Source organism: Eublepharis macularius, chromosome 6, assembly GCF_028583425.1.
Source record: "Eublepharis macularius isolate TG4126 chromosome 6, MPM_Emac_v1.0, whole genome shotgun sequence".
In the NCBI taxonomy this organism is placed as follows: domain Eukaryota; kingdom Metazoa; phylum Chordata; class Lepidosauria; order Squamata; family Eublepharidae; genus Eublepharis; species Eublepharis macularius.
Genome location: NC_072795.1, coordinates 100,795,484 through 100,820,951, shown reverse-complemented (window position 1 = coordinate 100,820,951; position 25,468 = coordinate 100,795,484). Strand labels below are relative to the sequence as shown.

The following is a 25,468-nucleotide window of genomic DNA, read 5'->3' as shown; positions in this document are numbered from 1 at the left end:
CAAATCCATCTTGGGAAATTCCTGGAGATTTGGGGGTAGAGTGTAGGGAAGGTGGGATTTTGGGAGGGGAGGGACTTCATCAGGGTATAATGCCACAGAGTCTAGCCTTCATAGCAGTCATTTTCTTCAGGGGAACTGATCTCTGTAGTCTGGAGTAGAGATGGGCATGAACCAAAAAACCCCCAAACCATGCGGTTCGTGATTCGTCACATTTCACGAACCACGAACTTTCATGAACCTGCCCCGGTTCATGAACCGGTTCAGTTTGGTTTGTGAAAACGTCACTTCCGGACCAGCAAACCACCACTTCCAGGTCAGCAGAAGGTCACTTCTGGGGCAACAAAAGGTCACTTCTGGGTCACCTTAAGGTCTGCAGAAAGCCCAACCCCTGTTGCCTAGGAAACTGATTGATTGGCATCAGGCTGTCTGCAGTGATGAACCAAAAAACGAACCAAACAAACCACCCTAAAGTTCATTGCGGTTCATCAGAAATGGGCCCTGATGAACCACTCGTTCACAAACCATGAACCGGTCTGGCTCATGATGAACTTTGGTTCATATTTCGGTTCATGCCCATCTCGAGTCTGGAGATGAGATGAAATTTCAAGAGATTTACAGGCCCTACCTAGAGGCTGGCAATCCTAAAATATGGGTTCTATACATTTACAGCAATACTGTTGCTTCCAGTGAGCAGTGTTCTAGTGAAAAGAGGGAAACTCTGCTGTGATGTTGAATGATAATAATGTGACTTATACATTAATGTTGAAGTCAGAAACAAATAGGAGACGATGAAACGTTGCTTACTATGTGACTGTTATTGCAGTTTCCTTGATGCTAATAATCTTATTAAAAACAGACATTTTAAAAACGAAACTCAGAATGCTTTGCCTACAGTTGTTAATGCAGGAACCACTATAAGAGCTACTTTTGTTCATATAGGTGACTTCCTTAGGTCTGTTTAGGATTACTCCCTGGATGGCAGTTTATTTGTATTTGACTGCGAAATAATGTTAAGGGTTTGCATGCATTGGGCCTTATTGGAATTAATTTAAAATTCTGCTGCAGTGGAGTAAACTCTGGCAAGCAGCCAGAAGTCAAATTAAGTCTGAAATGTAGACTTGGAAACAAGGAAGTGCTGTTGTTACCAGTGCAGAGTTGTTGAAGGAGAAGTATTTTTGGTTCCTCATGTACTGTCGTATTTTACAGATCACTACTGAATAAGCCATTCATATACTTTGAATTATACTATATTATGAGATACTATAACACCGGTTAATCTCTAACTTCCCAGTAACTTAAAATTATAAGGTCATTGCACCCTGCTGTACGGTGATTTGTGAACAAGTATTTCATGGGGAAAATCTGCTCTGACGAAGTCACTATTGTCATCTTGCATCATTATAATTATTTCTTTTGTATATCCCTCATCTTTGTTCTTTCCACTGCATTCTTTCCTGCAATGTTATTTTTCTCAGCCATATGCCGTTCTAATTTTTTATAAATTAGCTGTTGTTGCTTAGGAAATTTGACTGACAGCCTGATTAATAGAATGTTCAACATCCTTATTCCTGACGCAGCAGGCACAACTAGAAATGTGTTGTGCCCAGTCAGACAAAAGGTTTTTTCCATCTAGTCATCAAGAAGGTAAGATTTGCCTTGCTTGATCAGACCAAGATCCATCTATATGGAGCATTCTGTTTCCAGATGCTTCTGGTTATTCAGTAAGAAGTGAGAATGAAGGCGACCCATTTGCTATTCAGCAGTATGCTGTTTCTCTAAAGGAAATCTCAATTTGGCTGTTATACCTAATATCAGTTGACTGACTGTCTTGCATTAATTAATTAGTTTCTTTATGTGTGTTCCTTTTAAAATGTCATGTAAGGCAGTGGCCATCTCCACATTTTGTGGTAATAAATTCCATAATTTGAGCAGTGTTGAGGGAAACAATGAGAACATGAAAGAATTCAGAGAGGCAGCCAACGAGGGTAAATATGTGTTTAGTGCATTACAACAGACAACTACTAGATAAAAAATTTTAAAATAAGTTTCATTTGAGGATTTCTCTTCCAGCATTTTTTTCTGTAGTTCATTGGTGCACATAGGATTTAAACGTTTTAACTAAAATATGAGCAGAATAAATATCCTACTGAATGTGTATTTAGATAGCAAAATATCAAAGCAAAACATATGCATAGAAGCCAGGACAGTTTATGTTTGAGGTAAGAAAAATTCTTCCTTAGCATAAGTTTGTTTAAGTATGCATCCTCAAGAAACAGGTGTATTTTCTTACGAGAGCATCTACTAAAGGAGACTGTTCTAATTACTCCTAAGAGATCTAAAATTGGCTTATCAGGGAGTATTCTTTAGACTGATACAGCTGAAACAGCAATAAGCTGCTACCCTGTTAGTTAATTTTAGAAGTGTGAAATACTAATTCTAGTGCTAGTTGTCCTGCAGCACTGAAAGTGATAATTTCCATTGTGTCCTTCACCCAGTGATCACCAAGGGTTTCATGAGCTGCAGAGAGGAACAGTGGTTTCCTGGATCGTGGAAGGAATCTACATCAGTCTTTCTTTGATAATTTTGCTGTAAAAATTATGCTATTGTTTTGATTCAGTGCAAGGGGAGGGGAATGTTAGTATAGGTGCTGCCTCTTTATGAAAGACAGAAAAAGCAGCTACGAAACTTGTGAGTTCTTCAATTTTTACTTGTTAGCTCTTCCAAGATCTTCATCTGATCTAACATAGAAAGATCTTGGAGCACTAATATGTGCCGTAGTCTGAGGCAGACAAATTTTAATTTGCTAAATCCATATTAAGAAAGCACAAATGTTCAGGATTAGCTTCTACGTTAAGGCCACACTAGACATGCTGACTAGTTTATATGCTTAGGATTCTGACACAATCACTTGGAATGTGTGTTTGTGTTCGCTTGTAATGTGTGAAGATTCTACAACTGCCTTACTTTTGTGCAGTTTGTTCTCAAATATCTGTTTTCCTTTGGGCGAACCCTGATAATGGAAGTGTCTATAGAGAAAAGTGCTTGAGGGAAAGGGGCTACACAGGGTAGGCAGCTCTCAGAAATATAATAATGCACTTTGTCCACACGTCCCTTTTGCTTTTAAATTGGAGCCCCTCCCTTGCTTTGTACGTAGTACTCCAAACATTTGTTCATGGATCCCATTTGCTTCTTGTATTAGTCTTTTCTTTCTTTAGATTTAGGAGGCCACCAGCAATGAATGTGTTTTAATTCTCTCTTGTACATAGGGTTGCCCATTCTGGCTTAGGAAATTCTTGGAGCTATGGGAGCAGTGCCTGGGGAGGGCAGAGTTTGGGGAAGGAGCTCAACAGCAATGTGATGCCACACTGCCTCCTTCTGAAGTTGCCATTTCCTTCAGTGGAACTGATATCTGTAGCCTGGAGATTAGTTGTAATTCTAGGAGTGCTCCAGGCCCTGCCTTGAGGATGGCAACCCTATCTGTACATGTGCCAAGAACAAGACTATTAAAGGTCTAGCATTTTCTTGAAGAAAGAGGTGGTAGTTCGAGATGGGCACAATCGGCATTACGATAGGAAAATACCCCTGACAATGGTGTTCACACCCTCGGGACCCGGCTGATCGATGCCGTCCACAGCAACAGATCCAGCGGTCGGGGGGGGGGGCGCTTGTTCGGGGCTTGATCAGGTCGATCAGTATCTGATCGTGATCCAGACACTCTGGCGCCAGCAATCTATTGTCCTGGCAACGGAGCCAGGGGAATGCCTGAGCTGTGTTTCCCCTCCTCCTGTCGCCCTGGAAACCCGAATGGAAGCCCAGCTTTCCTTGATCAGCAGGGCTTCCTTCCAACCACGAAGCAGCAACGCACTCACCACTTGGGAGAAGAGACCCAGGGGAAGGGGGTGTTCTGTAGCCATGGGCGCTTTACAAAAATGGGGTTTTGTAGGAGGAATGGCTGTTTTTCTGTCTGTCACTCTGTTTTTAACCTGCTTTTAAAACACTGTATTTTGCCGGAAAACCTCATTCACGGCTCTCTGTGTGTGTTTAAAATATGTTTTTGGAAGACTGGCTGCTTGCTTTTAAAATTGGGTGGGGAGGAATGGAGGATTCTGTCCCTGCTTTTTTTAAAAAGCTGGCTGAAACATGTTGACAGGGTGTCTCTCTCTTTCTATTTGGAGAGGCAGGGATGGGTTAAAAACTACCCCCCCCTCTGCTCTAAGTGTGTGTGTGTGTGTGTGTGTGTGTGAATGTCCCCTCCCTGAGGGGAGGCAGCTCGTCGCCGTCTCCCCGTGCCTGCCGGGCCCAGCGGTCGCCGCCACCACCCACCTTCCCACATAGCTGGGAACAGCGGGGCACCCCTCCGCTTTGGCCTCCCCAATCCCCAATCCATGGATCGGAAACAGGAGTTGATCGGTGTGGATCGGTGATTTGGGTTCGTCGCTGGTGCGGATCCACGATCAGCTTGATCGGTATTTTTTTGGGGATTGTGCCCACCTCTAGTGGTAGTTACTCAACTTGTTTTTCTGTGAGATACCAAATGTTCATTGGTAGGTAGCATATAATTATAATACCACATATTTTTTAGCTCGAGTAATCTACAAAGTACAAGTATGTGGCTGCTCAGACAAGTTACGGAAATGAGGATCAACTGAAGTATCTTCAGAAGCATTTGTTACTATATTTCAGGCACATAGAACAGTGCTGGCTTTGCAGTGGCCAAAAACTATTAAGGAGGGGAGTCCTTTTCCAGTTTGTTCCCATTGTGCCTCCTTTCTGCATCCTTTACATCTGGGAGGAAGTACCACTGGTGGCTTGTTAATGTGTTACTGCATGAGCAAAGCTTCCTGGATCATCTGAGGTTACTGGTTTGCACTCTGTGATTCATATACTCAATTATATGAATTGTGAAGCTGAGCAGCTACAGCAGTTCTTAATATATTTTATTTCTACTACTAAAATGGGTTATAAATTGACCAGTATAAAAATCTATTTTGTTTAAGCAATGCCATTTCATATTTCAGAAGAAATTTCCCCCTTCTACTTCTGACTCGCCATAAGTGATGACCATCTTGGTTCTGATTTGTTTTTAATTATTCACTATTCTTTGAATATATTGTTGTTTTTATTAGGTATATAAACAGAATACAAAGTGCTTCTATTAGCTTTTAAATATCCATTCACAAATCAGAATGATTGAGTAGATTTTATCTAATGCGTTTTGTTTAGTAGCAGGCAACTATAAACCTAAATGCCATTCCTAAATGCTCAGTCAGGTATCAATGTCTACAAATAATTCACATAAGTACTTTACATAAGTAAAGTCATACTGAAAGAATAACAGCTTTCAACTTTTTGTCAAACACTAAAGAAAAGCAATTTGCAGTTTCTTTATTTCTAATGTCTGTGGCAGAAATAAATGGCACTTTAGCAGTGAAGTATTGGGTAGGATTGCCAGCTCCAGGTTGTGAAATTCCTGGAGATTTTGAAGGTGGAGGCTTGGGAGGGTGGGGTTTAGGAGGGGAGGGACCTCAGCAGGATATAATGTCATAGAGTCCGCCCCCCAAAGGAGCCATTTCTCCAGGGAAACTGATCTGTCTTCGGGAGATCAGTTGTAATTTCAGGAGATCTCTAGCCATCACCTGAGGTTGACTACCCTTGTGTTGGGTCAGGTGAACTGTTTTTTCAGCTGTATATTCCTGTAATAGAGTACATTATAACTGGGAAATAAGAAAAGCATGGGTTTTCAAAGTAGGTCAGCAAGCATATTACAAAACTGTGTAAAATATTGAATGCTTAAAATGTTTTAGACCAAAAATTAAGTTTCTTGAATGCCAGCTACAGTAGGCTTCAGTCCCAAAGGCTACTCATGAAGCAAACTGTACTATGGAAGAGATATTTATCTCTATTCTCCTCTGTATCATTCCAATTTTCTTACATGTATTGTCAAAGCAAGCACAGAAGAGATCTTTCCATTTTATTTTAGTTTGGCAATTTCTGGAATGATGGAAACTTCACCCCTTCCCTTCTTCTGTCTCTATCTTAAATTGCTAGGTCAGTTAAATATTATTATTGGCTGATAATACTTGTGCACATGTGCAGCATGCGTACATTAGAGATCTGCTGGAATAAGGTGTCCAGTTGGTTAAAGTAAGTTTTATGTAAAGTAAGTTTTACTTCAGGTTCAAGTAAGTTTTATGTTGGCTGTGGGGTACAGCCTGTCTAGTGGTGGAAAGTGCTGTCAAGTCATAGCTGCTGGGGCTTTCAAGGCAAGAGACTAACAGAGGTGGTTTGCCATTGCCTGTCTCTGCAACCCTGGGCATCTTTGGAAGTCTTTCATCCAATTACTAACCAAGGTCAACCCTGCTTAGCTTCTGATGAGTTTGTGCTTGTCTGCATTATCCAGGTTAAAGATAATCCAGTCTCCTTCATATACTTAAAATCCTTTCTTGACATCTGGATATATCCAAAGGAAGAGCATTTGGGATCTTTTATCGAACACCCTTGAAACTTTAGCTCTCCGCTTTCCCAATTCACATCTTGTGCGGAGAGTTTAATGCTAGAAGTGGCCCTGGCATTTCCAAATCTTCAGCTAGTGTTTACAATCAAATTGCTGAGCAAGCATGCTTTCTAGATCGGTCATCACAGGATCCGATTCTGAACAAGCCAGGCTTAAGACTGTTAGAAATGCTCTCTGCCCATCAACTCCACATTTTACATGGCACTGGGTTTGACACTTCTGGAGGTACATTCACATTTCTATCCTCTCGGGGAGCCAGTACAATTGATTACATAGCAATTTCTTCTTCACTTTTAGGCTATAATTTGGACTTTGTGGTCTGTAATAGAACAGAGAGTGACCACTGGCCACTGAGACTTTCCCTGGGCTTTACGGACAACTTCTTTCTCAAGCCTGTTTCAGATCCTCTAGAAGGGTACCTGCCTGGTAAAAGGAGATTTAAGTGGACTCCACAACTCCATGCCAACTTAGCCCAGTCATTGGTGAAGAATGACTTGCGGTCAGAGCGTCAAGCATTACTGCAGGATGGCCTCAATGCTGTTACACATTTTGAGGGCATAGTACAGCTTCTTAATCCTCTGCTTTCTAGTGACAGACCCCCTAAAACTCGAACTTATTCCAGTGGTGGGTGGTTTGACCAAGAATGCAGAACTGCCAGGAAAGAGTTAGCCTATTACACCAGACAGGTCCGCCACCTCAAGAAAGGAACATCTCTAAATCATCTTATCTTACTAAGATCAGCCTATAAAAAGCTATTGAAGCAGAAGAAGTCTGATCACGCCAAACTATTATGGCAGGTATTAGGCCTGGCAGTTCAGGAAAAGAGGGAGGCTCGGTTCTGGGAACTAGTGTCCTTTGGAACAAGTAGATGCCCCCCCCCCCAGTTGGATGTCCAAATTTAAGCGAAAGACTGGTATGTACACTTCAGCCAAGTATTCAGGGCTTCCTCAATTCTCCAGAATGAGGTACCCAAGCAGATACCTCCTGCTGATCTCTCTACCCTGCCACAATGGCCCCCGGTTACTGAGACTGAGATCAGAGGACTTATATCCTCACTTGCCTCTGGCAAGTCCCCAGTGAGGATCTAATTCTCCCCGAGATGTTTAAGTCCTTCCCTGATTGGTGGGCTCCCATCTTAGCTAAGTTATTCACCCAGATATATTCAACAGGGGTCTTCCCCTCAGGTTGGAAACTGCATATAGTAGTACCAGTGTTTAAAAGGGGGAGCAAAGCAGATCCCCAGAATTACCGTCCAATAAGCTTGCTGTACGTAGCTGCTAAATTGTATAGCATAGAAGATCTCTCCTATGTAAGCTGGAGGATTGGGAAGCCTCCAACCGAGTCATCCATCCTGAGCAAGCTGGCTTCCTCAAAGGGTATTGTACCATCGTCCATTGTCAAACCCTCTACCAACTAGCGTCCCAAAGTATCAAGGGCCCTACTAAATCTCTGTATGCAGCCTTTGTGGACTTAACAGCTGCTTTTGACTCCATTGACAGAGAACGCCTCTGGATGAAGCTAGCTGCTTCAAACAGATAGGTGGCTATTGTTTCTTCTGTGGGAATTCCACTCCAACATCTTTGCAAAAATCAGCGTGGGCACCTCAGGCTCTTTAGGCAATACCAATTCTGAGAGGGGTAAAGCAGGGATGTGTCCTGGCCCCTTTGCTTTTTAACCTATATTTAAACAATATTATCCCGATGTTATTCAGCCCTGAGTTTGTCCCCCCCCTCTTTAGGATCTCAGAAAATATCAGTTCTTTTATATGCTGATGATATGGTCCTGGTCTCTCTCACCCGTGTTGGCCTTAAAAGGCTTTTACATAAACTTGGTGACTTTTGCAAAGAAGAGGCCTTAAATATCAATTATGCCAAGACAAAAGTCTTGGCTTTTAGGAAAAGACCTCGTAGGTACAAGTGGACCATATATGGAACCACCATAGAACAGTGCAGCACTTTTAAATACCTGGAGATTACCTTTAGCGAAACTCTGTCTTGGAGGGCACATTTGGCAATAACCAAATCTACAGTTCTTAGATAATCGGTGCCATTCTGAAATTTTACTATTCAAAAGGAGGTTTTCTAATAGACCCGGCACTGAAAATATATTTGAGCAAGGTTATTCCTCATCTCCTTTATGGTGTAGAGGTCTGGGATTGGAAAGATTGTTTAATCACGGCTTTGGAATCTATCCAAAACCATTTCTTAAGGAGAATTCTAGCTTTACCAAAAGGTACTCCTGCAGCTCTTATGCGAGCAGAGTTTGGCCTGCCCTCGGTCAGAGCCCATGTACATCTAACCCTGCTCAGATTCTGGAGGAAGGAGTGTAACGATAATACCAACCTATTACACAGGTTATGTTATGAAATTATGTGTAAAAACAAGGCTGTACAACTAGCCAGCTATAATCATATCCTTTGATGTTACTCCATCTGTGACAACTCCCTGGGTGTTCCGGTTGCTGGCCTTAACATTTGGGAATGGGTGTTCCACTGTGATGCTGTAACAGATAGGCAGGCAATCTTCTATTCTAAATTCTCCCCATGGTTTAAACTTTTCAAGAAGGATCATGTTAGAGCACCCTATTTGGTCAACATCCTCCCTCACAACCTCAGAACAACCTTTACCTCAGTTTGGTTCCAAATGCTGCCCACAGTGCTGCTAGCTGGGCATTATGCCAAAACACCTCAAGCTCTCCACTACTGTATTTGTGGTGCTCACGTTGTGGAGGATTTACCACATTACCTACTATCCTGCCCACTCTATGCAGAGCCAAGGAATAAATTCCTAGAAGAGTTTTTAATTGGTTTAAACTCCTCTTCAAACTCTGAGTTGTTTTTTCTCTTGTCTGACACTGCTGCATTTGTTTCTTATAGCGTCTCTCTGTTTGCCTTAGCAGCCAAGAAAATTCGGGTTAGAGCTGTTTCCAGAGGTAGCAATGGTTTTAATTGACTGGTATTTTCTGCCTAGATCATTTTAATCTTTTAATATCTATACATATGTTTATATGTTAGAATGTTTTATGTGTTCTATGTGTATGGATTGTAACGGCCTTTGGCCACAAACAATAAACCTCCCTACCTCCCTATATCCAAAGGAAGGTGAATGGTAGCTTGCTGTGGTAGAATTTATAATTTAGTGTTACGCAATGAAAATGACTGGCCAAAAGATTTAAAATTAACAGGAGGAGGACTTCTTTACATAATGCATGATTATGAAACTTACTACCACATGATTTGGTCATTGCCGGTAGCTTACCTGAAAAAGATATAATTAAACAAATTCATGAGCTAGAGATATCGCTCTTAGCCTCAGTTGTTATTAGGGTTTCCCTAGTGGGGGTGGGGGATACCCCACTTCCAGCCTGCCACCACTTACCTGGCTAGTAGGAGAACAGGTCTAAAAGTGCATGCTCTTGGCTTGGCACAATGACATCACTCCCAGGAGAGATGTCATCACGCAGGCTCCAAGAGTGCTCCTGGGCTTTGAGCTTGGCCAATTCAGCCCATTTGAGGACCCAAACTGGCCTGGTGCAAAGCTCGGAAACACTTCCAGGGCCTGTGCAATGATATCACTCCTGGAAGTGATGTCATGGCACCATGCCAGAAGTGCATGAGAAGAAGCTGCAGGTAAGTGCCAGGTTCCCTCTCCTCCCACTGGGAGGGTAAGGGGACCTGGCATTCCTAAGTTAGATAGAACTCTCGTGTGAGATACAGTCTGAGAACCAGTCATATAGAGAATGGCCAAGAGGCATCTAGATGGACCTTGATCTCATTCAGCAAGGCAATTTATATGTTCTTGGTATGAAACTTGATTATTCAAAATATTTGATCATTTATCTTTTAATTATCCAGTTGTTTGTAGCGAATTCACTGTTGGCTTCCTTCCATTCTACTTTTTAAAAACAGTCTTTAAAATGGACTTTTAGTTGGTTGCTTCAGGACTGAGCAAGATTTTTTTGTAGACTGGCTCTAATTGGCCATGAAGTCCTTTTTTTCACCCACCTAACAGTAACAACAACAACAACAACAACAACCTATTTATATACCACCCTTCAGGATGACTTAACACCCACTCAGAGCGGTTTACAAAGTATGTAATTATTATCCCCACAACAAAACACCCTGTGAGAGCTCCTAGAAGCTGTGACTGACCCAAAGTCACCCAGCTGGCTTCAAGTGGAGGAGTGAAGAATCAAACCCGATTCTCCAGATTAGAGTCCCGCGATCTTAACCATTACACCAAACTTAAGCTTATTTAAATAATTATTAACTTTATTTATACTTTATTTATACCTCACCTTTCTCGCCAATGGGAATTCAGAGCAGATTACATTGCTCTTCTCCATTGCATCTTGGTTAGACATGGTTAGAGTAGTCAACTGATGAGGCTTGCAGCAGCAGTGGCCAGATTTGGGGTGCCAGGGTGGATTCACCCCAAATTTTGGTAAACCAATTGCTGGTGGCAACTCATGTCACAGTTAGGATTGGTTATTAGGAAATAAAAAATGTATATGTTTATGATAAACGTTTCAAATAGCAGTTGGGCAAGAAAGTTCAATATGAATGAGGCTATTATTATTTTGAGCGACAATCTTCAGAAGCTTTATCTGGTGTGTTAACCTTCAAAGATAGTGGTTTTGGGTATGGTTTTTGTCCCCACACTATTAGCTCATACTTTAGATGCATTAGAAAAGAACTTCAAGCAATGTTCTCTGCTTTTGCTAACCCTGAACTATGTCTGTGTAACTGACAATGATTTTTGAAACCTTGTGATTTGAGAAATAGAGCAAGGCCTGTCCCCTACAAAGTTCAGCTAGTGCACCATAGTCTAAATAATACTGGTAGGTTTACTGGTGAAATGTATGAGAAGCATTTTGGAGAGTTAGTATGTGGACTTTTTTTTAATATATTTTTATTTGATTTTTAAATATAACTATAATAAACAATACATCAACTAACAAACTTGAAGTTCAACAGTCATTCGATCATTGTTTTCAATGACATCTTGCTGGATTACTTAACAAATAAAAAGGAAAGGGATTGCTGTTTTATCCCTAAATAAATCACATTGTAAGCAAAACCTGAAAGTAATCTTTGGGTTTAATGATCCTGTTAACATAGCCATCCATCATTAAGAATTCCAATATTGGGTACCACTGTTCAATAAAATTCGAGTTATATTCAGGTATGTCAGACTGCTTTATAAAGTCTGCAAGTTTTGCCATTGTTATTTGATCCCATACCCTCAATAGCCAAGACGAAATAGTAGGGCCCTTTTTGGTTTTCCATGCTGCTGCTACTGCTGATTTACCTGCCGCCAGCATATGTGCTATCAAAGTTTTCCTTGCATTTGGGATCTGAAGATTATGCCAATCATTCAACAAAGTTATTTCAGGTTGAAATGGAAGATGGTAGGTTGTAATTTTCTTAATATAATCAGTTACTTCTAGCCAAAATTGTTTAATATAAATACAGTCCCACCAACAGTGCAAATACGTGCCCCTTTTCCCACAACCTTTCCAACACATAGGTGACTTAGAGTTATCTATGTGCTGCAGTTTTGAGGGGGTAAGGTACCAGCGTGTCATAATCTTGATAGATTGCATTTTGATGCTCACTATTTTGGTGTTTAATATATATGCCTTCCAGATTTCTTGCCATTTGTCTTCTGCAGTGTCAGTATTACAATCTTTGTTCCACGCTTTCTGGTAGGGTAGAACTTCATATCTTGTAGATGATAAGAGTAACCTATATAACCTAGATATAAGGCCCTTTGCGCTACTACCACCTCTTTTAACTAACATTTCAAATTCTGTTAAAGGTTCCGTTAAAGCCTTCTTGTAGATGTTGCTTTCTAACAGATGTTTTATTTGAAGGTATTCGAACCAGGGTATTTTCTCCTTTAATTTCTCTTCCAATTTAGCTTTTTCCAATAGTTGCTTATTGCTAACAATATCAATAATCCTTACTAAATTCCCCTTTCTCCAGATGTTAAACGCCTGTTTGTTTTCTGCTGGTTTAAACCAGCTTTGACCTGTAAAATTTGCTACCAAAGAGTTTGTGCTTACAAGTGTTGATTTTATTCTATCCCAAGTATGTAGTAGAGCCGTTATAAATGGGTTGTTGTTGATGCTTTCACCTCTGCTACATGGTGGGTTCCAAAAAATTTCCTGATTGTTTTTGGGGTATGTATATGTTTGTATTATATCTTTCCAATCTTTCTGGTTATTTGGGTCTAGCAAAATTAAAATGTTTTTTAAGTGGGTTACTTCATAATATTTCCTGAGATCTGGTAAGCCCAGTCCTCCCTGTTTAGATTGTCTAGTCAGTACTTTTTGGTTTATTCTTGCCTTTTTGAGAGTTAGTATGTGGACTTAGGCAGAAGAGACCTGGGTTCAAATCCTCCTTGAGCCAGTAAACATACTAACCTTGAGCAAGTTACATACTCAACCTACATCTCAAGAGGAGTTGAGGATTCGAACAAGAGTGCTCCCTTGAGCTCCTTGGTGGAACATTATAATGATAACGATGAATGTCAATCCATTCCAGACTCATGTGCTTATGGGGGGGGGGAAGCTTAACAAGCACTTGGGCTGAAAACCCTTAGGAAGCTTTGTATGGAACTCTTTTATGGCTTTACTACTTCTGTAACCCTTGCCTTCCTGTATATCTGATGTGTCCTTGTATAGTGCTGGTGTGCTGTCTCTGGATAATGCAGAAGCAGAAGGCATGTTCCTAGGCCCAGTGTCCACAGGACAAAGTCTTCTCACTTCAGTGATGTAATAGATCCAAATGTGGTGCTTTGGGCTTATAGAGAGATTGCATCTAACCCTAAATATTTTGAAGTGGAGCACCAGTTAATCCATTGGTTAGGTTATTGTTTATACACTTAACTAGGAGTACGTTTCTGTTGATCAATAAGATTTGCACATAGATGAATTTAGGATTGTGATGTCAGTCAAGCTGATCATCAGATTTTTTTCCCCTCCAGTTCTGGCTAGATAAATTAGGTCTGCCCCTACTCAGCTTGTTTTATAATTAACAGAACACCATGAAAGCTAACTATAAACAATTAAGGAATTGTCAAGAATTTTTATATAGATGCAAGTATTTTTGGTAAATTGCAAGCAAGAATAAATATATATATATAATTTAAATATGTATGATTTTTGTACAATAATTTCATAAGTTACAATATACAATTCCACAAGTTTCATTTATAATAGAAAATCAACAGGTACAAAAAGTCAATGCTAAATAGCAGAAAATCATAAGTTTCTATAAATAACCCTACTATAGCAGGAAATTTTACTTAATTTAAAGTGCTAATGCCAGTAAGTCCATATGAGTTTCAAAAAACATTTGTAAGATCCTGCTATTTAAGAAATAATCCAGGGGGGTCCTAGCATCACTTGCGGAAGACCCAGTCCATCTGTGGGCCAAGCTAGAAGTGACGAATTACACTTGAATGGCAAGTGAAGAGACTCCCATGTATTCCTCACTGTTCACTTGTGCTCCACTTGCGCTCCACTCAATCACAAGTGGAGGGCAAGTGGAGCACAATTGAACAGGGAGGAATACATGTGAGTCTGTTCACTTGCCATTCAAGTGTAATTCGTCACTTCTAGCTTGGCCCTGTGACTACAACAAGAATCCGGCTGCAGTCTCGTTTTCAGAGTAGTCAAGAAAGATAATGGATTATCTCATGTTCACATTAATTCCTTCCTTCCAAGTCACATACATATTTATTTAAATTATATATATTTATTCTCGCTTTCAGTTTACCAAAAATACATGCATCTATATAAAAATTCTTGCTAATTCCTTAATTGTTTATAGTTAGCTTTCATGATATTCTGTTAATTATAATCCTTGTTCCTTGATACTTTTGGTTGTTATATAACCTAGTTATGGCAAATATCAATACATAAATGATCTGGAATATCAATACAGAAATTATTTGGAATTTTAAATTTAGTAGCTTATTCCACAAAGTTTTACAGGCCCTTGGGGATTAATAATTGATTACATATGCAGTACACACTAGTTCTAAAGTATAGACTGGATGAACCTGGTGAGGTTTTTCAAGAGGCTGCTGCACGCTCTCTGTTCTTTTGAGCTACTGTAACATAGTGGTTAAATGACTGGTTTGTGAATCAGCACTCTGCTGGTTCAAATTCCACTACTGCCATGAGGTCAGTAGGTGGTCTTGAGTAAGCTACTCCCCTCAGCCCAAAACTCCCCAGCTATATTATGGGGATAAAATAACACTGCTCTGAAGGGGGCACTAATCTGTCTAGAGGAGTGGTATATAGACACATTAATGTTATGCATCACTGCTTTTATCCACTTTTGAGTTGTTTGCACAATCTTGCTGTGTGTAGGGGTTTTGCGTCAGAATGTCTTATTTTGCAAACCTGCAGTGTCGATACATCTCTAGGGTACAAATGGTAGTGTTTCAGGGAACGTTGTTCCTAGGTTAAGCTGAACCCTCCCCGCAGATTACTTCACACCTCAATTTATTTTCCAAAGACATTTAGCAATATAAATTCCATTTTACTGAAAATAGATTTCTGTAGAATATTTACTTTTCAGTAATCATAACGTGTGATCAGTAATGGGATTAGAGGGAAACAAAGGGCTCTTATTCTAGATTTATACATGTGCCTTAACCCTTAATAGTCTGCTTTGCCCATTCTAGTTCAATGGTATGGAAGATAGTTTCATCACTAATCTCTGTATGTAATTGTAGCATATCTTTGTCTTTCCTCTTTGAAAATGTGTGTTAAGTTTCTTGGTTAATATCTGAGGTGATAGAAGTGCCTTAGGTACAGAGTTGGTTTTGGTGATCTTCTGATCCCTTCCAGATGTGTGACTGTATGATAGGGAAGGAAATTCTTTAGGGTTTTATTCCAATCTGATACTATTTTTGATAGAATTTGGCAAGTTATCTGCTCAAAGAAACTCTCAAGCTACAATTGTGTCTTTTATTTATTGTAACAATCTCTTTGTGCTACAATAAATTATGTTTAGCAAAAAGAGGTATGGATCTCTATGCTTTTTCCATATTCTGATGCTATTAAATTTCTCTGCAGCTGTGACCAATGTAAGATTTGCACATCTTGCTCATTAACAGTAATTTGTGGCGAAGAAGTGTGCTTGCATTATTTAGAGATGACTTTGTAACAGTCCTTTTTTATTTGTTTTTTCCTAGGACCGGAATCGGCCCTATGATACTTTTAACTTGCACTCTTTGGAAAACTCATTAATGGATATGATAAGGACTGATCATGAGCCTCTTAAAGGTAAACACTACCCTCCCAGTGGCCCACCAATGAGTTTCGCTGATATAATGTGGAGGAATCATTTTACAGGTTAGGAATATTCATATGTTCATACTCACTTTAAAAGAAAAACAGCTTTTTGCTGCTATATCATTGACACTGTACTTTTTTTTTGCTGGTAAACAAGTTACTTAATGTTTTATGTTACTCTTTGACTTCATAACCTCAGTTATCCAAGGTGATGAGTAAGTATGCAATGTGGTTAATGATAGAATAAGATGTTAAGTAATCATGATTTCTTGTAGAGTAATTTTTCCTCTTATAAAACACATTAGGGCTTCAGTTTTAATTTTTTGTTTTAAAAGCATGCCAAATTGAAAATCAAGCTATTCTAATGTGACATGGGTGATTATTTTAATATATTTCCATTTGCTTGTTTCAAATATCTACCTAGAATCATAGTGCCTCTTATGTGGGTATAGCATATAGATTTAAAATGGTTGGAAGCTGGGACAGAGAAGGATTGGATTTTTTAAAAATGATCTGCTTGATAGATATAATGAAATATTGATGATTTCTTCAGCTGAGCAGACCAGGCTGTTCTTTCAGCTTCAGTGATAAATTAAACTACTTCTAGTACTCAACATAAACCTTATGAATGAGTGGTTTGGGCAGCTCTTAGTTTAATAATTCATACTAATGTCCACTACCACATCAGTCTCTTTAATCTTTAGTTGAGTATTGCTATATAGTCTCTAGGAATTATTTAACTCTGAGGGCAGAAAGGGGTGAAATATTACTACAAACATTGAGAGAACCATTATAATTGGTTATCAAATAGGAATCAAACTTGATATCCAGTAGCTAGGTTTTGACAGGAGGCAAGAAGTCTGAGGTCTAGGAATATCTGGGATGACTACATAAAGGTGGCAGAGAGATCTAAGCTATTAGTGGCTCTGACTCAGGATTAAGTGAGATCTATGTGTCATAAAAAGATGTAATCATATCAAAAAGATAATTCATAGGACACTGAGAATTGGGACAGTTCATAGGACACTGAGAATTGGGACCTGGTTCTATGAGCAGTGGAGTAGTTTTGTTTTTTTACCCCTGGGGCCATGAAGAATTAGGACCTGTAGCTTCATCTGAATGAAAACAGCATTTGAAATAGTTCATTGCTTTGGGGTGACTTGTTTAAAGGAGGTGAACTAATCCTAGATTACAGTTTTCATTAAATATTTTATGTATGGTGCTTATTACAATTAAAACATTACAGTCTGGAACGGTGTGGCTGTGACTCCCCTCCCTCCCATATAGTAATTACTTTGGAAAATATCACAGTTATATTCTATTTTCCAAAAAGTTGAGTTGTGACGATAAAATTAAACACTCTCCTGCAAATGTGGTGGCAGGCTGGCTAGGACTGGCTAGGCTAGAATTTTAAATAATGTTAATGGGATGTGGTGATATTTGCTGGCTTCTGCCTTGATTCTAGACGTTCATTATAAACATATGACAGACTATTTAAGTTTGTACAAAGCTAAGAAATGGTTTTCAGATGGCTGTTCTCCACTCACACAAGGTTCTGCACGCATGTTAACGTACATCAAATTTTTAGAATTTCAAAGGCAGCTTCTTCTTGTTCCAAGTTGTAGGCACAAGGTATGAGACCATTCAGAAATATGCCATAACCTTGCAGGAAACTGTATGTTGCAGTTTTCTTTGGATTTGGAGAACAGTGGGGGCATAAGTAGATCTCTTGGGATAAGAATGCTTATTGACTGTAAAGCTATTTTTAGATGTCCATTGCTGACAAGTTATATACATATTATGTAGTTATTTATTTCCTTCATTTATATCCTGCCACTCTCCCCAATGGGGCTCCAAAGCAGCTTACATCATTCTCCTCTCTTCCATTTTATCCTCACAATAAACCTGAGAGGTGAGTAAGGTTGTCAGATCCCGGGGGCTGGGGGTAAACTGGGGGATGAAGGGAATGGGGGGAATTCCATGGAGGGTACTTAACTCAAACCGCCCTGCATCGTGCTAAGAATTACATCATTCCTGGTGCAACATGGAAGTAGTGGGTCACGCTGGGAGCTGATTAAGTGAAAATCGGCCCTAAATGCTAAATTTGTGGCTGATTTTCACATAATTGGCCCTCAGAGAGACCCATTACTTCAGCGTTGTGCCAGGAATAACATCATTCTTGGCACAACACAGGCGCATGGAGGTGCACTCCAGAGCATGTAGGAGTGTGCTTCGTCCCCAGCATGGTGTTCTTGCACCTTGCTTCCCCCTGCTGGCCAGGTAAGAGATGGCGTGAGGAAGAGGCTTGGGGCAGGCGAATGGCAAGCCTAGAGATGGGTTAGGCTAAGAGAGTGTAACTAGCCTAAGGTCTCCCAACAAGCTTCCATGGCAGATGGGGATGCAAAGTTGGGTCTCCCAGATCCTAGTTCAACACTCTAACCACTACTGAGTCTCAGTAGTGGTTCAACACTCTAACCACATGCTGTCTCAATTTAAATATATAAAAAAATTAAAAATTGGCTTGTGGGAAAATAGGATAGCAAGCTTTTGTGACTTTTAGAGCAGGGATCCCCAGCCCTTTTGAGCCCTTGGGCACCTTTGGAATTTGGACACAGAGTAGTGGGCACAACCACAAAATGGCTGCTGCAGGAGGCTGAGCCAAGCCCAAAATATCAGAAAGTGAGGTTATATATAACTCTAATAGTAACTAGGATTTCTGAGGGCCCCAGTGGCCAAACTGGGGGGGGGGGCTAGGCCTGGGGAGCAGTGGGAAACTTACCTCCCCTATGTGTGCGCTCATGCTCCCGCCATTGCACTGGAAAATCACTTCATTTTCCAGCTCAACAGGGACATGCAGGGCTCACTGAAGACAAATTCATTAAAAATCATACGAGTGCTTTTTAATTAATCTGGCTTCAGCATGACCCTCAGCTCCCTTGTTGCACAGTGCAACAGGGGAATGCAGGAATGTGCACGCACTACAACCTCTATGTCTCCCCCCTCCACCAGCCAGGTGATCAGATCCAAGGGGAGGTGGGTGAGGACAAGGGTTTTTCCTCCCCCGGCCAGTAGGTAGTGGTGGCAACATGTCAAGAAATCACAAACTCACAACTTTGCCTAAATGGTAAGCTAGATCATAAGGTGGGGATCAGATCGCTGTGTTGTAAGAAAGCAGGGCCAAAGGGGCAGAAAAGCCTTTCTAACATCATAATAGTGCAACTTGAATTCTCAAACCTGATTTGCCAGTTGCATGTGTTAGGTTTGTAATAGGGTTCCCAGATCCTCTGGTTGGGGCAAGGGATCCTCCTCTCCCAGACCCTGCCCCCTGCCATCCTTTTACCTGGCTGGCAGGTGGGGGGAGGTACAGGGAATGGGAGCAGGCACTCTGGTACATGCTCTGGAACCTTAAAATAGACCATTTTTAAGCAAAAAATTTTAAAGCCCTAACCCTCACACGGGGACCTTCCCTTCCTTGTTGACCTTCCCTTCCTTGTGCCAATAATGACTTCATTCCTGGTGCAACAACAAAGACTCCAGGGTGTTCTCTGGAGCTCCAATTCCCTGCACCTTCCCCCCTGCCAGCCAGATAAGAGGGGGTTGGGGGCAGGGGTCTGGAAGCAGGGAATCCTCCACCCCAACTGGGGAACCTGGGAACTATTACAAACCTAACACATGCAACTGGCAAATCAGGTTTGAGAACTCAAGTTGCACTGTTATGATGTTAGAAAGGCTTTTCTGCCACTTTTGCCCTGCTTTCTAACAACACAGCAATCCACCTTATGATCTAGCTTAACATTTAGGCAAAGATACGAGTTTGTGTTTTCTTTATATGTTAAAAATTGACTGGCTGTCCCCTTCTGAACACTTGGGGAATTAATGGGATCTGGTTATAGAAGGAAATATTAATGAACTGAATGGCAACGTAGGCCTAGTTTTCTCTGAGGCAGATCTATTACTTGATTGCGCCATCAGTCTGCAGGTGCAGGCTCACATGATGTTAAGCTCCTCTAAGCAAAAAACAAAAACTACCCAAACAGAAAACTAGAATGTACAGGAGAAGGCTTAGTTAGAAAGCAAACATTTCCCGCTGATATTTTTCTTTGTGCAAAGAATGTTTTTCAAGAGTGATCATTCAGTCACGTGAGCCCCCACCTGCAGTATGTAGTGGTACATCTCTTAACATATGCTTCTGACTCAGCCAGAATTAGGCCTTAGAAACAGCTGCTTGAAAAGTCATCTAGCCACATATAATTTAATATGGCTTAGAAACTGCTGTGCTATAAAATCTCCATCTGTCTAGATATGGCTTTCGTACACATTTTTTAAAGACAGGAACAGGTAGAAGTAATAAAATTATCCCAGATGAAACTGGCTTTAGTTGCAATATGACATTGTTCTTAAATATAAAAATGTGATTTGTCCCTTTAAATTCGTTATCCCTTCCAATGGGATAACGAATTCTATGAACAGATGGATGGGGTGGCCATGGGGAGCCCGCTCAGCCCAGTTATAGCAAACTTCTACATGGAACATTTTGAAAAAACAGCTCTAGAATCAGCACCCTACAAACCTAGTGTATGGTTCCGGTTTGTGGATGATACATTTATCATTTGGAGCCATGGGGAGGAAGAATTGATGGGGTTTTTGAATCATCTCAACAACATCCACCGGAACATACAATTCACAATGGAGAAAGAAATCGAGGGGATACTCCCATTTCTGGATACCTTGGTCATCCGCAAAGCAAACTTTCATTTAGGTCGCAAGGTCTACAGGAAACCAACTCACACTGATCGGTACTTACACAAAAACTCCAATCACCACCCCCGACAGAAAAGAGGCATAATGAAAACATTAGTGGATCGTGCAAGACGGATATGTGAGCCACACTTTCTCAATGAGGAAATTAATCATCTAAACCACGCACTTCAGGCAAATGGCTACTCCAGAAATGAAATCCGAAGAGCAATCAAACCCAGGATGAATCAAACAACCAAGGAAAAACAGTCTCCTACAGGAAAAGTGTTTTTGCCATATATCAAAGGAATTACTGATCAGATGGGAAAGCTTATGAAAAAGCATAACCTCCAAGCAGTATTCAGACCCACCCAAAAAATACAACAGATGCTACGATCAGCAAAAGACAGTAGAGACCCCCTCACCTCTGCAGGAGTATACCGTATACCCTGCAGCTGTGGACAAGTTTACATCGGGACCACAAAGCGTAGCATCCAGACAAGAATAAAAGAACATGAAAGACACTGCAGACTTGGACAACCTGAAAAATCAGCAGTGGCTGAACATAGCCTAACTCAAACAGGGCACAGTATCTTATTCCAGGACACCAAAATACTGGACAACACTTCCAACTACTTTGTCAGACTGCACAGGGAAGCCATTGAAATTCACAAGCATAAGCAAAACTTCAACAGGAAAGAAGAAACCTTAAGAATGAACAGAGCATGGTTTCCAGTTCTGAAAAACACCAGGCTAACAAAACACTCCACACCCGACAATAGCCCTGCAGAGAAGATTAGCACATCAAGCACCAATCCATATGCAAAAGAACCTCCTCAGGATACAGTGAAGTCTCCCGCCATTAGCATTCCACACCCTGGGAAACTCCTACAGGATGACTCAGCTCAGTCCCACCCCTCCTGAGTAGATATAAATGACCTGCCACATCTTTTCCACACTGTGACACTGAGAGATCTCTATCTTTTGGTGCTACACCTCTGAAGATGCCAGCCACAGCTGCTGGCGAAACGTCAGGAACTACAATGCCAAGACCACGGCAATACAGCCTGGAAAACCCACAACAACCATCGTTCTCCGGCCATGAAAGCCTTCGACAATACATGTCCCTTTAAACTTTGGAAGTACAGTATGGGCCAGCAGGCTAAAAAGAACAGCTGGACATACATGTATATGTACTTTTAGGTGGGTTAATGGCAACTTGTAATTCTCAGTTAGTACCAAAGGGAATATTATTTTGTATTTGCAGTTCTCTCCACTATCATAGGAAGGCCCATTTGAAGTGTATGCTTGAGTCTACGCATAAAGGATTACAATATAGTTGATGATTGTTGATATTGTAAATATACCCGTGAGGCTATCCTGAATCTCTTTGAATTGTCAGCTGGTTCTTTCTTGTCTCTTCCTTTTTCAGACAGTTTTTAGACTTCTGGGCTTGTTCTGATATTTTGGAGAGCCATGTTATGGCAAAGCAAGTGTAGTTCAGGATGGCTTACGCAATATGAGGCACTGTGGGAGTACCAAGGCATATTGAAATGTGACCATATTTTGAAAAGTCCCATACTACTTTCTTATTACCTGATTATCTTTCCAGTTAATAAACAGCACACGCGTGGTAATTTAGGTTATTCAATTTTTGCTAGGATGCGGTTAAGGTATTTTATTTTTATTAGTCTTTTTATAGAAAAAACACTTGTAAAGTAGGAGACATGAATAGCAAACATGAGAATCAGCCACAGTGAAGCTTCATACTGCCAAATATACAATATTGGAAGCTTGGCTAAAGAGCCACTATGACTGCTTAGATAAAATGTCAGCTTGTCAGTGGGCAGTGTGACAAGTTCACAGCACCTGTTCTTCTTTAAAGTGGCTTCTGGCTGATTTTTACTAGTTCTTTTGTCTGTATAATTGTGCCTGAATATAAGGCTGAATTTACCAAGATTTTTATTTTTGGGAGAATGTTCAGCCCAGTCCAGTGAAGTTCGGACACAGACAGCATCTCCCCTGAAGCTTGTGTTAAATTAAATGTTCTTGTCTCGTAAGTACTTCAAATAAAGATTTAAGAAGTTCACAGAAGGAACTCTGCATGTCAAAATGTTTTAGCGTCTGAGCTTTTATTCTCTCTGGTCTTTGAGAAGTTGTTGATTCCTCTTCAGTAGCTTGGCATAGTCCACTTCAAGTATCTTACTGCATTTTTCTAGTCCCAAAGGCCTAAATGTGAGCAGTTAAAGTGATCTACAAAACTGGTAGCTTAGCTCATAATAAATAACTAATCAGAATGTGTTTTAAGAAATGACTTATTCAATTTGAGTCTTGAGAGGTAACCCTGTTTACTGGCATAGATGCTGCTGCAACCTTTCTTCCAGCCAAAGAGGAAGAGAGTCCTAGTGGTCCTACTTTTTCTTTAAGAAAAATGATTTGAAACAGTTCTATATAAAAGATGTGATGGGGCGCTTATAGCCATGACTTCAACTGGTTTGCTTAATGGGCTACATAAGTAGCATTGGTATTAGTACTTCATTTATTAGTACCTCACAGGCATCATCATGCAGTTTGGAAAGTCTTGTTCTGCTTAAACCTGTTGTTTGTCTATTGTCCTTCTAACAGTGTTTGCAAACATGTTTGTGGTTGGATGTTTGTGGGGGCCAGCAGGCTCTCCTCCAGCCATCATCCAAGTTTGGTCAAGATCCATACTGCACCACTCCCAGAAACCTGACCTGAGCAGGCACTAGGAAAGGTACCAATAATAAATAATAGCTTGGCCCCAGAGCCTGTCAGTAGCCCTGAAGCTTGAAGGGGTAGATCCCTATCCTACCACTCACACAGAAAATTCATAGATCCAGAGGAGTTAGCTGTGTTAGTCTGCAGTAGCAAAATCAAAAAGAGTCCAGTAGCACCTTTAAGACTAACCAATTTTATTGTAGCATAAGCTTTCGAGAATCAAGTTCTCTTCATCAGATGCATGATCTGAACTGGTCAAATTCAAGCTCCAATGCACTCTATCTATCAGAATGCCAACAGCAGCTGGGTCTCTCCCTCTCCACTGTCTGCAAACTAAGCCAGAGCTAGGAGCCTCCCCCCCCCCCCTGCTCTTTGCTCCCTTGTAACAAATTTGGAACTCTACACTTGAAAGGAAGACCTGCCTATCAAGCTAAATTGGGCTTAGATTGGGGTTTCTAGGGCAACAGCAGGAATTCAGACAGACAATCCCTGCCTAACTTGCCAAGGGAATTGATTGCAGGTGCCAGACTGTCTGGTTTGACTAACAGCAACGAATGAGGCTTGTAATGACCACCTGTTTATTTAGAATGGGGCCTCACGAACAGCTTGTTTGCGAACAGCAGATTGGGCTGTTCGTGGCTTTTTTGTTGTTTGTATTGCTGTTTGTGCTCATCTCTAGTCCCAAATCTCTAGGAATTTCCTAACTTGGAGTTGGCAGCCCTAGGCATGCAGCAATCAGAGGTTTATGTACTAACCAAGCAAAGTTTCTTCATGGGCCACCTTCTATTATTGCAAGTATCTCCAAACAGGAAGAATTGGCTTTTGCCTACTCAGTACAACTGACTTTTAAAAATGGTACTTTGTCTTTTAAATATTACTGTTGCTTTATTCCCATTGTAATAGTTTTTAAAACTTTCGTTTTAGACAGACCCTGTAGTATAAAAGCCAAAGGGAAGAACTGTTCAATTGTCCACACTTATACAAACTTTTTTAAATACTTACTAGGTTTACTAATTTGCTTTAAAGTTTTTGTTTCACAATAACATTTAACAGAATTATTCTTGTAAGTAACAAATATCAGATCTGTTGATGAATGAAGTATGTATTTGTTGTTTTAATAAAGTTAATGGTTTTAAAATACTTGATCAATACTGGCCAAATAATTTTTGATCAAATAGGGATAGTCTCACAGCCCTAAGTATAGGGTTGCCAGGTCCCTTTACCCTCCTGGTGGGAATGGGGGGGACCTGGTGCTTACCTGCTGCATGTCACTTCCTTGCTTCTTGCATGAGCATGGACCTGCATCAGTGTGATGACATCACTTCCTGGAAGTGACGTCTTCACCCAAGGCAGGGAGTGCATGCGCACTTCATAGCGGGCCTATTTGGAGCCCAAATTGGCCCACTGTGAATCATGAGAGTGCTCTCAGGGCGGTGCAGTGACATCAGTGATGTTGTTGCCCAGCCCCAGGAGACTCATTTCCTCCCTGTCCCCCTGCTGGCCAAGTAAGCAGTGGTGAGAAGCAAAAAAAGGAGGGAATGGGAACCCTAGATAAGTATGTTGTTACAATGACAACAGGCTGTCTCTGTATACCAAAGCCTTTGGTAAAATAATGCTGTACTGTGTAGAATCTTATGCTGAACACTAGAGCAAGAGTTCTAAGTGGATGCTGCTACCCAGGCTTCAGGGACGAGTCCTGTTTATAATGGGAGAAACAAAGATAAGATACATTTTTTTTTTTATGCTGTTCCACTCTACCTCCTCCATTGCACTTATTTTCCAGTAGGAAGAAGGAAGAGTTGTGGTGCATGCACATTGAGGATGAGCCAACAAGCTGAATGAAAATTGCCTCCAAAGTGGCGTTTTTCACTCAGCTCCATTTCAGCGCGCTCTGGGATTCCTCTGCAAAGAGGGAGCTTCGGGGAGTGTGTACAGGCTATGCATACATATGGGAAGTTAGTTCCCTGCTGTCCTCTGCCCTCTAGTCCTCTGCATCCCCACTTGGGTCCCTGGAACTCCTAGCAACCCTGTGCTGTTGCTGTGAGCAGCACACAGGAGCTAGGCAGAACTTGACTATAACCAAAACCTGCCCTTGTATAGTTACACTGAATTTCGTGCCCCTTGCTCTGCCAGAAGAGTAGGAAAAATTCTCTGGCATTATGC

General features: G+C 40.9%; 1 protein-coding gene across 6 annotated transcripts in view; it reads left to right on the top strand.

The window, feature by feature from the left end:
- Positions 1-25,468, top strand: part of CPEB3 (cytoplasmic polyadenylation element binding protein 3) — a 100,012-nt gene that overhangs the window by 13,729 nt on the left and 60,815 nt on the right. For 4 of the 6 annotated variants that reach the window (XM_054983215.1, XM_054983216.1, XM_054983213.1 and 1 more), the window contains exon 3: positions 15,730-15,889. In XM_054983215.1, coding sequence (XP_054839190.1) covers positions 15,730-15,889 — 160 coding nt within the window. The remainder of the gene's footprint in view (positions 1-15,729; positions 15,890-25,468) is intronic. The other 2 variants (XM_054983219.1, XM_054983218.1) reach the window with 1 other exon arrangement.